Raw genomic sequence first — 14,342 nt, 5'->3', positions numbered from 1 at the left:
ACAGTCTCCAGAGAGTACTTCAACATCCGACCCAAGCATTACTACAGAAGCAGTATCCAGCAGTCCTGGTAGTACTGACTCAACACCACAGCCAACCTCGTCAAGTGGTTCAGCATCAACTACAACGACTCCTACAGATGTGACAACAACACAGTCTCCAGACAGTACTTCAACATCTGACCAAAGTAGTACTACAGAAGCAGTATCCACCAGTCCAGGTAGTAATGACTCAACACCACAGCCAACATCGTCAAGTGGCTCAGCATCAACTACAAATAGTACTACAGATGTGACAACAACACAGTCTCCAGAGAGTACTTCAACATCCGACCCAGGCATTACTACAGAAGCAGTATCCACCAGTCCTGGTAGTACTGACTCAACGCTACAGCCAACATCTTCAGCTGATACAGCATCAACTACAACTACCCCCACAGCTCTGACAACAACACAGTCTCCAGACAGTACTTCAACATCTGACCAAAGCAGTACTACAGAAGTAGTATCCACCAATCCTGGTATTACTGATTCAACACCACAGCCAACCTCGTCAAGTGGTTCAGCATCAACTACTCCACAGTCTGAGACAACCAACAGCACAACATCACAGTCTTCTACACCAATTCCAAGCACTCCACCTGTTTGTCCCCCTGAATTTGTCTTTAACGGAACCAGCTGTGTCTGTCCTCCTGGGTTCACTGGAGACCGTTGTCAATATCTTGAAAATGTTATCGCAGGTAATGTCCCCTCATTCAAAGTTTCTTCTTCGCTTCCTCTCAAATCATTTTGAGTATTTGCTTTCTCAACTCTTAACTGCAACTCATGTTTCATTTTGAACTTTTTTCAGATACATTGGAGAGGTCAGTCGAAGTTAATGTGGTCATTGAAGAGGAGTATGATGAAAACCTTGCTAATCCAACAACACCTGAATACACAGATTTTGTTCAACGGTTCACCACATTGGTAAATCAAACAACAAAAAACTAGGGATTTCTTAAAAACCTCTCTCTTTCTTTGGCTTTTTATGTATCTTACATTACTTTATAGTGCATCAACCAACAATAAGTATGTTTTCACATTATTGTCTAGTTTTTCCTTTTATTGTAAACTGGAAACTCTGTGACCACCATTGACTTCAACATACAATAAAGGTTTTTAAAACATGTTTGAGGAAATAGCTGAAAGTCTTGGTAGACGTTGTCTCCTTCAGATCTTTCTCCCTTCATGCAAATCCACAAAGACACGATTATACCATCATGACTCTCTGGGAGTGATTGCCTCCCCATCACTTCCAGCACCCTTTGCTTTTCTTTAGGCTCCTGTAGATCACTGATATAGAGTAAATTTAGAGCCAATCAGATACCTTCCTGCTGGAGCCATTAAACAGGGTAGAAAGTGGGGAGTTACAAACATACATGCTCATATATATACATTATACTTTTTGTCTTTCTAAAACACTGTTTTATCACCATTTCAGATGATGACATATTACCGTCTAAAGATGATATCAAACCTGGAAGGTGTCATCGTGACAAACATCAGGTAAATGGTTACTATATTTTTCCTGTTAAATGTGGTGAATTGAAGTTGTCATTGTAATATTGCGCTGACTTTCCTTCCTCCCAAAAGAAGAATTTTATCATCTTGTGGCTTCTTGTTTTCTCAGCCGAGGACATCCAATGAGGAGAATGTTAGATAACACTGTGGCGGTGGTAAGTAAAGGCACTCCAACTTTTCTCAACAGCATATAAATCTGTAGGCTCCTTAAATATGAACACAAGTCATAGATAAATGTGTTCTCATTTCAGATGAAAGTTTCAGAAGAAGTCATCAAACCAAGAACTGAAAGGTAAATAAATGCACTGATACAATACGAAGAAATACGTCATGAATTGTAACATGTTCTGCTATTGACAGAGTTGTTAAGAGGTGTCTGTTGCTCTTCACACAAATTCAAATATTTCATCAAAGTGTGTGTGTGTGTGTGTGTGTGTGTGTGTGTGTGTGTGTGTGTGTGTGTGTGTGTGTGTGTGTGTGTGTGTGTGTGTGTGTGGTATCCCTTACTCTCCGGGTTTTCAATAATTGTCAAGAACAATTGTCAAGTTAGCAGTCTTACCCAAATGGAAAATTGTCATTACTGAGCTCTGTTTTCTACAGGGGTGGGCTAACAAAATTAAAGGAGACATATCATGCTTTTAAATCCTTCCTTTTTACATATAAATCATACAGTTGTGGTCTATATAAAGCGGAACTGCAATGCTTGGGTCTGAATTCCTCATTATTAGAACTCCACAGGCCCCTTTTCTACCCCTTTTCTGATGTGCTTCTGAGAGCAACTCCTTTTGGGGCGGTCTCTTCAAATGCAAATGAGACACTTCATACCCCTCCTCCTCTCCAGGTTGCAGAGGTGACACTCGGTTCAACGCCACCCTGTTTGGCCTTCTTTGTAGTTTGATAGAACAGATACAATTATCTAGCGGCGCAGAAACTTTATATTCACACATTATTTACAAAATGTCAACAACGGAAGATTTGTCCATCCAGCCATACATGTTGGAGCCAGAGTCGGACCCGGCGGAGCGAGATGAAAATGACGATGATGCACCTGAACAACGTCTTCATATGGATGTAACGCAATGGTGTGGTTCTATATTTACACTAACTTCTCCATCCATGCCCACTACTACAATACTGCCTGTATTACAACGACTATTTAACACAGAAGTTACATTATAATCTAAAACGAGCACACAGCGCTAACATATGAAGACGGTGCAACTGCTAATGCTAACAAAACAATGACAGGGACGTCTTATCATCACACTTTTTAGCGTTATATACAGCTTACCGAAGTGCTCTGTTCGTCGTCTCCATAGATAGAAGGAACTGACCGCTCAATCAGACCAAGTCTTTCGGCAAATCCTTCTTTATACTGGCGGAGGTTGCTGAAGCAGTCATCCTTAAAGTGATTCGCGCACACAAAAATGACCTTACCCACAGATGTGGGTACATTTCTGTGAAAAATAAAACTCAACCAGGCACTTCGAAAAGGTTCTGATGCTGGGAGACGGTGTAACGAAGCTTGTGGGTTACTACATCCAACAACCGAACATTTCGACTTATCCTCTCGTAACTTCGGTTGGACTACAAAATCGCAGCGAGAAACAAAAATGGCGGATTGCTCAAAGTGTCGATGTCCTAATTTGGCAGTTCTGCCGGGAATACTGTGACGTCATTGTTCAAAAAACGTAATAGAGAATAGAAAAATCGAAACGGATCGCAAAATATGACCAAAACAGAATATAAAGATATCAACGGAGCACCTGAAGAGACTACTTTGAACTTTTCTGTACTTCTAAACACTCTAAATATACAACAACATGCATTTAAGGGCTAAAAAAGTGGATTTAGCATGATATGTCCCCTTTAACTTAAACCCACTGAAAGACTTGCAATTTAAACTGAGGGATAAACAGAGGGACTGCCATATATGAAGGAAAATAAGATATAGAATTTTTCTATATGTGCCTGTTGCTGGACAAAAGACCCCTCAATTTACTCCACATCAAATCAATGTCAGACTCAAACAAACACACTGTGGCAGACATGCCTGCCACCTGCAGGTTCACACACAGAGGAGGCTCGTACACTGACTTTTCAGTCACCATACTTACACCAACACTCTTCAGACACATACAGTGCTCCTCTCTCTGGCCACGTTCATGTACACAGGCTTTCAAGAAAACAGATACTGTATTTCCTCCTCTATGTTCACAAAGAATATCTTCATTTTCACGGATCGCATATCCACTTGGTTCAGAGCTGCTATGAGCAGCCAAACCTGTAGGGGGCAGTGTAACTAGAAGCTTGAAGTCATGATAGCCAATCAGAATCCTGGAAAAAAACACGACGTTTTTCTAAATCCCCACAGTTTTCAGGAATCATCATTTGGGAAGACTCATAGCTACATTTATGTGTAAAAGTGAGGTAATAACGCAGAGAAATATCTCAGTTTTTTAAATACCAAGGTATATGTAAATGTGGCCTCAGGTTTGTGCTGTGTCTTCACCTGGCACACCTGTGTCCAGCGGACTCCTCCTTTATAATCAGAGAAGTAAATGGCACCTGATGCGAATCAGGTGCGCTGCCTCCACCTCTCTGCCACAAACACATCTTTAGATTGTGGAACAAAGCCTGGGTACAATCCTGGGTAAGATCCTGCAGGTGAATGGAGAACATGCAAACACGTGAGAAAATCGCATCTTGTAATTGTAATTTTTGACATTGTTTCAGTTTCAGTGTTAGTGTCACACATGAAGTCATCTTGCAATTGCCAAATAATGGCAGCATTGAAGATATATATGGACAAAGCTTTGATGCTATTGAGACGGCTAATAAAGGCCTTGTCAACTGCACAGGTAAAGTACAGAACAATCTGAACAATCTCTGAAATCTGAACTTTATTAAATTGAAAGATTAGATCATGTTTATGTAACTGATCAGATGTCTTCTTTCTTTTACCAATTTTCAGATTGTCCATTTAATGTCACTGAAGAGCCCAAATGTATTGAAACGGATGTCTCTAGTAAAGGTAAAGAGTGTGTGCGTGTGTGTGTATAAAAGAGACATGGGGACTGGTAGATGATGGTTTGTATTTGACTAATGTAGTACAAGTAGTAAGAAGTTGGTGTTCGTTCAGGTAATGTCATGCTATATTATATCTATATAAATCTCTGAGAAACGTGAGATGTTTATCCTGATGTTAAAAAGAGGGCTGGTGTTAGAAAATAGGTTGGCTCAAAATATGTCTGTTGCGTCATTTTATGGCTCAGGTGTCCATTTATCCATCCATCCATCTTCTAAACTGGTTTGCAGTAGCCAATCCCTGCTAGCTGAGGGACAGAGCAGGGTACACAGTGGACATGTCTCCAGTCCACTACAGAGCAATGTCTTCATGTTGCTGAATCTTAAACACGCTGTGGTGCAGTTGTGTGTCAATAGTGCACATTTATGACCTGATCAAACTAACACAAGTGTCTTTGTGTCTCCCTCCAGATGTTTGTGGAACTACTTCACAATACTACCAGGTTCATAAGGACGAGAAAGGATATAGTTGTGTGACTCTATGTGACAATCGCCACTCAGCTTCTAAACCCTGCAATAATCAGGGAATCTGCACCGTGCACAGGGATATTGGACGTACATGCAAGTAAGTTGACTTCAGGGTCTGTTCATGACAGTTGTTCTTTTGTTGTTTTTTCTCTGGAGGATAAATCGGATAAGAAAGAGACCCTCCCTTTGAGCAAATAAGAGCACGCTCACACTGTAAGTCAATGTGACCCAATTCCAATTATCTGCTCACAAGTGACCCATATCCAATCTTTTTTGTGACTATATGAATGTTGCAATTCCAATTTTTTTACACCAGGCCCAGGCCTCGATCTTATGTGGTACCAAATCGGATATGTATCTTATGTTTTTCAACGCGACCGCCGTCTGAACGATCCTGTCACAAATATGTAACTTTCACGTCACTGAGATGTGGCTGCCATGACTACGCTGTGCTGGAGGAAGCGGCTCTGGTGGTGGACTGGCCATCTGGCATACTGGGCACTATCCCTGTAGGCCGTTGTCAATTGAGGCTGGTCGACAGGTCCCCACCCGACATAATTGGCTGGCCAGTTATGTGACCAACACTCACCGGCCACTTTATTAGGTACACCTTGCTAGTACCGGGTTGGACCCCCTTTTGCTTTCAGAACTGCCTTAATCCTTTGTGGCACAGATTCAACAAGGTACTGGAAACATTCCTCAGAGAGTTTGGTCCATAATGACATGATGGCATCACGCAGTTGCTGCAGATTTGTCGGCTGCACATCCATGATGTGAATCTCCCGTTCCACCACATCCCAAAGGTGCTCTATTGGATTGAGATCTGGTGACTGTGGAGGACATTTGAGTACAGTGAACTCATTGTCATGTTCAAGGAACCAGTCTGAGATGATTAGTGCTTTATGACATGGCGCGTTATCCTGCTGGAAGTAGCCATCAGAAGATGAGTACACTGTGGTCATAAAGGGATGGACATGGTCAGCAACAATACTCAGGTAGGCTGTGGCGGTTGACACGATGCTCAATTGGTACTAAGGGGCCCAAAGTGTGCCAAGAAAATCTCCCCCATACCATGACAGCACCACCAGCAGCCTGAAACGTTGATACAAGGCAGGATGGATTCATGCTTTCATGTTGTTGACGCCAAATTCTGACCCGACCATCCGAATGTCGGCGCAGAACTCAAGACTCATCAGACCAGGCAACGTTCTTCCAATCTTCTATTGTCCACTGCTGGTGAGCCTGTGGGGATTGTAGCCTCAGTTTCCTGTTCTTAGCTGACAGGAGTGGCACCCGGTGTGGTCTTCTGCTGCTGTAGCCCCTCCGCCTCAAGGTTCCACATGTAATGCGTTCAGAGATGCTCTTCTGCATACCTCGGTTGTAACGAGTGGTTATTGGAGGTACTGTTGCCGTTCTATCAGCTCGAAGCAGTCTGGCCTTTCTCCTCTGACCTCTGGCATCAACAAGGCATTTGGCCCACAGAACTGCCGCTCACTAGATATTTTCTCTTTTTCGGACCATTCTCTGTAAACCCAAGAGATGGTTGTGGGTGAAAATCCCAGTAGATCAGCAGTTTCTGAAATACTCAGACCAGCCCGTCTGGCACCAACAACCAAGCCACGTTCAAAGTCACTTAAATCACATTTCTTCCCCATTCTGATGCTCGGTTTGAACTGCAGCAGATCGTCTTGACCATGTCTACATGCCTAAATGCATTCGGTTGCTGCCATGTGATTGGCTGATTACAAATTTGTGTTAAAGAGCAGTTGGACAGGTGTACCTAATAAAGTGGCCAGTGAGCGTATAGTCCAGTAGTGTGGCTGACTGTCTATTCAGCACAGCCCATTGGTTAACTGTCAATCAGGGCTTGTCAATCACCCAGTTCCTGGATGGGCATGGCTAACAGAGTCACAGACTCACAGCAAGTGACCCGAGGTTAGATGAGGAGTCTGACAACATCATGGAAAGACACCGATTGGGGAAAAACGCCCTGGTGGCACTTAAAAGCAACAATGAAAACAAATAGAAGCACTGGGAGCAGAGGCCTCCAAATGCACCAAAATAACAGCGGTATTTGGTCAGCAAGAGGATGAGAGGGGTAAGTAATAAAAACAAGCATGACAGACCTGTAAGCAGCACTACTGACGAAGATAGCTGAGAGAGAGCAACATTTTGAAGACAAATTTAGGTCAAAACAAAAACATTGTTTTTGCATGCAGACACGTACCAGACCTAGTAATGTAATAGAGCAAACAAGCCTATTGCTATGCCATGTCATGTGCAGTTTGGCAGTCACATATGTTAGTATGCAAAAGAAATATGACTGGTAACTATTAGTCTTAAACATTTTTTTATTATACTAATTAATTAATTTTATATGTAGAGATACACTCACTAGCCACTGCATGAGGTACACCTGTGCAATCTAATGCAATCACATACAACTGCTATGCCATGCCATGCATTCTTAAGTTTACATATTTTTAGTTTGACATTGTCATGAGTCTGTGTATTATTGAGGTCATAGTTGATGGTGGTGGTGTACTTGAGTGCATTAAATTGAGCTGTGTGTTCCTTATACCTTAGTCCAACCCATTTCCATATATTAGTGGGGACACAATATTAGGAACATATATAATATATTGCACTCCAGTATGTCACCATCACCCATTACAACCTCAATAATGTTGTGTGGTAAGACCAGGGAGGTAAGATTTACTGGAGCTGTGGCAATATGTATTACTCCAGACACGAAAAGCCAGACAATGCCAACCTGGGAAATTCACCCAGAGAACTATGTTGCCTCATAATACCAATCGTGGTACGGATAATCACACAATTACGGCAGATAAGGCAAGACCAGGGGTGCGCAGCACATCACACAGGAGGGAGACGCCGTCACCCCCCAGGACAACAATGCCTCCACCTGTGAACCCCGTTTCTGAAAAGGAGGAAAGAAGCTAAATAAAAAGGGGCTTCACAGGTCAAAAATGCCAGCGCTGATTTTTTTTGCCTCAGTCCATCCCCAGGCTTCGCCAAAATGTTAAAAGACGTGATCTCTTTCTTTCTCAATCTCCTTCTTTCCTGCGTCATTTTGCCTAGATTTTGTTGGCTCCTATTGCTCTACCACTTCAACATGGATAGTCACGAGTTGACCAGTGATGCCAGATGGGGCAGCCAGGTCTCTCCTATTTGTGGAGCCAAATTCTTGTAACTTTTTTCTTTATATATTTAGTGCAGTTGTGTGCTTATGATGTGTTCATTATATTAGTTTTACGGTTTTAACATGATTTCTACAGAGGGTGAGATTTGGGCTGGTTTTATTGAGGTGGGTGAGTTTTACATCGTTTTTGGGCTGGAAACAGTGAATTAGATCTGAGATACTACGACCTGGGATACACATTCCCTAGGATATCTTTCTGTTACCTGGGTTAACTTACCCAGACATGGGCAATTCTGATAACCTTTAACACAAAGCAGGTTAACAACTTGGTAATTTAATCCAGGGGTTTCCCTTCAGGATCAGTGCACGTTCACATGGGAGGGGTGGAGTTTGCAGCATCTGACCAATCACACACACACACACGGAGAAACCTTGCAGAGCAGCTGACTTTATAGACTTTATATGAAGAATTCAAACACATCGTCCAGGCTAAAAGCAGCACTGTTGTCACAGCCAAAGCCTGGAAATTCCCCACTTGTTAATGCCTTGACTTGATGAGATTATCCGATATGAATTAATTTGATAATATAAATGGCACAGCACTGTGACCACTCAATTTCACTTTATGACCACAGAAACGTTTCAGGCAGCGCTTCCTCACTGCTCTTCTTTTAGTTTATATTTTCCATCAAGTTGTTATGGGTTTCCTCTGTGTGAGCATGTTTTGCATTGGAATATTAATTCTTCACTGTGAAGACATGAGTAGATGTGCGCTCCATGAATGAATGTTTCTGCAGTTCTGTCAGGCATGACCATTGTTATTGTTATCAATATTACAAATGCAACCCTTGTGGAACCAAACAGACTTGGGAACAAATCAAGAACAAGAACAAAGACGTCCTTCAAAGCCTCAGTGACGAGACTTTATTTCATAATGTTAAAAAGATTGCTCTAAAAACTCTCTAAGTGCTGCTCTCTGTTCTGAATCCGTGCACCAATCAGGGCCTTCTAAGAATGGGCATGTCATTTTCCAAGAGATCTGATTGGTCAGAAGGCGGAGCTTTTACACTCACAGATCTTGTCCAGAATATAACCTGCTCAGGAGTAGGTTAAATATCCTGAGTTATTTGTCGGGGTCGGAAGCGTTTGCAGTACTCAAAACCCCAAGTTAATCTCTGAAGTTACCTCGGTGAGAGGAAATCCAGATTCGTAGTATAGGCCCCTGGCATGGACAGGTGTGGCATCCATATTTACCTTGTAAACAGTGTGCTAGGCGTGACATGCGCCTTCTGTGCATGCATTCACTCTGAGGTTGGATAACGTTCACACTGCAGTCTGATGGAAGCGTTTAAAATGTAGTCTGAACAATCACAGTTTTTCACGTGATTGAGTCACGCAAAATATGGGGTCTCAGCAAGACATTGGATTTGAGCATCAAGACCTTTAGTGTGAATGCGGCCTATATGACCAAACTTGTGAGTTTTTAACTTGTGCAGCACACAAAAAAGTGACTGGTGGTCATCCATAACAGCTACCTCATCCAACCTTTCTCATTTTTACTGTCTCTGATGTTTCTTTTTTAATTATATCTTTTTTCCATTTTAAAACACTGTCTCCATTTTTGAAGAGTGTTTCTTCCATAGAGTTCCTTTTTTTTTATCCTGGCGAATATTCACTTTGAATTCATTGTTTTTCTTTTTTTGCTGCTTTATTTCATTCTCAGGTGTCTGGATCTGGATTCCACTTGGTATATGGGCGATGACTGTCAGTTTCCGATCCAGAGGACAGCTTTCTATGCTGGCTTGAGTGTGACGCTCCTCTTCCTGCTGCTGGTTGTTGCATCTCTGACTGTTTATGTGGTGACCAACAGACGCAAGCAAACAAAGTAAGCTGACATGTTGGTACTGCTTCACAAGAGGAGAAACAAACACTTCCAAATCATCTTTACTCATTCATTATTATTTGTAATTATTCTGTGCAGTCTAAATCTAACAAGTTCATGTGTAGCATTAGCTCGTGGCGATATGTTTAGTGTTAGCTGGTGGCTACATGTTAGCATTGACCTGACACTAAAGACTTGATTTTCTTGATGTGTAAATTCTTTGTGGATATTTCACACACAGCTGTGCTCTTATCCACGATTCCATTTCGCAGTTTTTAGAATGAAACGTTCGTTTCACATCCGTTAGCTGCTAATGTTAGCTTAGCTTCTCTCCACACTGATGCAGCGGTATTGTCGCTGAAAGAAAGAGCGGGAATGGTCTTCAAACTCAGACTTTTTTTCAATAAAGCAAATGTTTCCTGTGGGCCGTAACCACGGCAGAACCGAACAAGGCTGGCGAGCCGCTAACTCTCAGCATGCTCTCCAGATCTGTTCTCACTCCACTGAACTCCCTCCACAGTCCAGCTCCTCAAACACTGCCCCTCTAGGCCCGCTCTCTAGACCCTCCACCAAATCAAAACCCCGCAGACCATTCACTCATTATGAAAGTCATTCATTGCGGTTATCAATTCTTTCAATTAGCAATCATCGGCCTCTGGACCGTAACATTTGTTTAGTTTGCTTAAAATACGTATAACTCCGTAGTCCCCCGGCTAGCTCAGTTGGTAGAGCATGAGACTCACAATCTCAGGGTAGTGGGTTCGTGTCCCATGCCTGCGACCCGGAAATGAATGAATGAATACGTATAACTCAAGCTTCCTGGTTAACAGTTTACTTTCATAACACAGACAAGATTGCTATGTGTTGCTTTGTGGGTGACATATATATATATAAACCCAATAATATCTGATTCCACAGGAAGAAAGACGTGAAAGAGAAGCTGGTGAACCAGTGGCTGAATGAAGACTTTGAATGGACCAGATCCAACAGTGCAATCAGTACAATCAATGCTGGTCAGTATTTAATCTCCAGTCACATTAACATCATTATTCAGGCTCAACTTCTTTCATAACTTTTGATGAAATGTATTATTTTGCTGATTATTTGACTGTTTTAAAGTGTGTGTGATGAAACCTTTGCATTAATTCTTCTTTTATCACGTAAACATATTTAATCCTTCACAGGATTACCACAAATGTACAAATTTTAATTACTGAACTGCCATTTCATGTATTTGATTGTTTAATAGTTCACATGGCTTCCATTAAACCGGGGGTGTCCAACTCTGGTCCTGGAGGGTCCTGCATGCTTTAGATGTCCCCCAGCTTCAGCACACCTGAATCTAATGAAGAACTCTTCATTAAAATTGTACAAGAGCCCGTTAAGGAGTCCTTATTATTATCAACTGGGAGAGAGCTAGAACATGCAGGATGCTGAACCTCCAGGACTACAGGATGCATGGTTTTATACTGGACCAACAGTGAGATTAAAAAATGTGGCTTTAGTGGAAGTCAATGGGACATTTTTGTGCATGAAAGGGTTGATAGGAAATTTCTGACACTGCATGACAAATACAAATGTAATCAAGTCAATTTTGTTGTTAATCTTTGACGTGTCTAAGACTTTAATCACCACCAAAGCCCCTTCAACCTATTTATTTTATTGAAGATTGAAATAAGGTCTTGTCCTTTTTAAGGTCCATGAAGATTAACATGATTTCTAAATATCCTTCCTCACACATGATCAATCAGCCTTCTCCAGTGAGGATCCAGGTGAAAATGGACAACCGGCTCCACTCTACCAGACAACCCGGCCCTATTCAGTGAACACCTCACTTTCGACTGAGACAGAAACTCCATTTCCTAACAGGGGGTTGTCACAGTTTACCCCACCGGACCGACCCCACAACCAGCCGGTCAGTGATCACAGGCAGTGAAAATCTGGAGCTTTGTGCTGTTCAATACATTCTCACTCTCATTCTGATTGTTGTCCTTTTGTTGTCTTTATTTCCACAGATGAGAATCAACAGGCCTCAGATCAGAGGCTCCTGGGAAGCTTGAAGGGATCCCAAAAACTCTGCTTTTAGTCACCTTATGTTGAAAAAGCTGATTACTCCAAACTATTTAAACTTTTCACAGCAGCTGCTTATGTTCTCTCACAATTTATTTCTTGGTTTCTTTGTTTAATTAGACTAAGTGCACAGATACAACACTTTTTGCCTCTGTATTCAGTCATAGCACCCAAACAATGAACCAACATATTCACTTCTCAAAAGTAGCCTCTGTTTGCTTTGAGGAAGCCGTCTGTGTCGAACTCTCATTAGAACATGGGCCACAAACAGCCCAGTTAATGTCATTTTACTGGTGAACTCACAATATGAAGATCCAGAGCGAACGCAGACCTGAAAGAAAACTGCTCCAACTCCACGAAGATGACTATCCGGCTGAAGACTGAAGCTACTTTAAGGAGTTTAAAGGTGTTTAACTTTTTTTTTTTTGCGTTTTTTGTTTTTAAATCAAAAGAACAAGTGTATACGTGTTTATGATTTGTATGTTTTGAAAAGTTAGCTTTTATAGTCCATAAATTTAATTTATGAAAGAGATCATTGAGATCGCCTGCTCTTGTTGCACAACACTGTTTCACAACCTTTTTTTTGCTCAGTCCTTTCGGCTGTACCCTAAGAAACCCTGTGGATTCCTTCACTACATTACTGTGAAGATAAACCCTGGCAGACACACGTGAACATGAGAAAGAAAAGTACAGGGCAGTTTTCCACGTCTGATCTGGACTGCACAACAACGCATACAGCCGGATTTTAACTCAACTGGGCCAATAAGTAAAATAACGTCTTAACGTCCTTTAAAAAAAAAACCCTGCAAAGGCACAAAAAATGCAAGTACATCATGAAAATGTTCACATTTAATCCCCTTTTTCTAAAATATATTATGCGCTACCTGATATTGTCTTTAAGAAACTGTCATCTGTAATGGGATCTGCCACGGAGTTTGCCATCAAAGTAGTTACGGCAGGTTTTCACAAACTCTCCCTCATTGTACAGCTTTAATGCTAATGCCGCTTCTCCAACAATCATAAGTTTGCCAGCTTTCAGGAATCCCTTTGTTATGAGCAGTTTTGTGTTGTGACCTCTCCGCCTACTGAAAGAATTCAACTTCCAGCGGACAGGCTGGGAACAGCAGTTACTTTAATTGAAAAACAAATGCAGTCAATCAGCTTTGTATATTTTTGTACTTTGCATGATAATCCCTCAGACTGGACGGACTGATGGGAAGAAGCAAATATTGAATGAATTCAAAAAGTGAATTCTTGTTGTGATGTTAATGATTTGGATACACTTTATGTAAATAAAAAGTTTGGAACTGCAGGAAGATTTCTGTAATACTGTCAGTGATTTAATTTACATGCAGACGATGGGGTTTGACATCTTTCATGGGGCTCGGTTGGTAGAGCAGTCCAATCAGTCTGCTGTAGATGCTGGAAGAAGCCCAAAATAGACCAGACAGGACCAAACAGAAGACACCATTAGTATCGTCAAAAGAATGAAATAAGGATGGGAGGGGCCTCCCAAACATGCCCTAATAAGACACGGTTATTTTCGCACTAATGTTGTAATGGCAAAAAGAGAAATGGGCGGCACCTGTTCGGAAAGGAGGACCTTCATCAAGAGAAATGGGTAGCACCTGTTTAGGAGGGAGGACCCTCTTCAGTGTATATAAGAACTAAGCCCAAGCGACTTATTTTTGTGTTCGATCGTGCCTAGCAATTGTGTCTGATCGTTTGTGTCTGTCTGGGGACTGATCTGAGAACCGGGTTTTAGCAATAAAACTCTACTTTGCATCCAGCTCCACTCTCCCTGTCTGTTTTGTATGAGTAGGCTAGCTGAGTACCAGTATAGCTACAACAAGTAGTGGTTAATGTTCATATAGTCTTCCAACGACGCATCTGGCCCAGGACAGCGTTCCAACAACAAGACTACGGCAGGTGTGCGAGAGCTTCCAGAGAACTCCTCAGAGGTGAGAGAGCTTCAGAAAACTCCTCAGTGGTGTGTGAGAGCTTCCGGAGCTACTTCACTATAAGGTTGTGGACATTAGGACCTTCATTAGCAGTCCTGCTTATGACCCCTCTACCTCTGTCTCATGCTCTGCTGAGCTAGAGCAGTTTGAGCCG

The 14,342-nt window shown here is 41.9% G+C and overlaps 1 protein-coding gene across 1 annotated transcript; it reads left to right on the top strand.

The window, feature by feature from the left end:
* Positions 1–441: 441 nt before the first annotated feature.
* LOC308123992 (uncharacterized protein) lies at positions 442–13,541 on the top strand. Its single transcript, XM_080486747.1, has 12 exons — positions 442–737; positions 848–963; positions 1,478–1,542; positions 1,667–1,712; positions 1,809–1,849; positions 4,294–4,418; positions 4,532–4,591; positions 5,056–5,209; positions 9,999–10,160; positions 11,076–11,170; positions 11,909–12,072; positions 12,173–13,541. Exons 3-12 carry the CDS (start codon positions 1,478–1,480, stop codon positions 12,215–12,217), a joined length of 957 nt encoding a protein of 318 aa, XP_080342873.1. The 5' UTR covers positions 442–737; positions 848–963; the 3' UTR covers positions 12,218–13,541.
* Positions 13,542–14,342: the final 801 nt, after the last annotated feature.

Source organism: Lipophrys pholis (genome assembly GCF_963383615.2).
Source record: "Lipophrys pholis genome assembly, chromosome: 18".
In the NCBI taxonomy this organism is placed as follows: Eukaryota; Metazoa; Chordata; class Actinopteri; order Blenniiformes; family Blenniidae; genus Lipophrys; species Lipophrys pholis.
The sequence above is the reverse complement of the archived record's forward strand: the minus strand, read 5'-3'. Positions and strand labels throughout refer to the sequence as shown.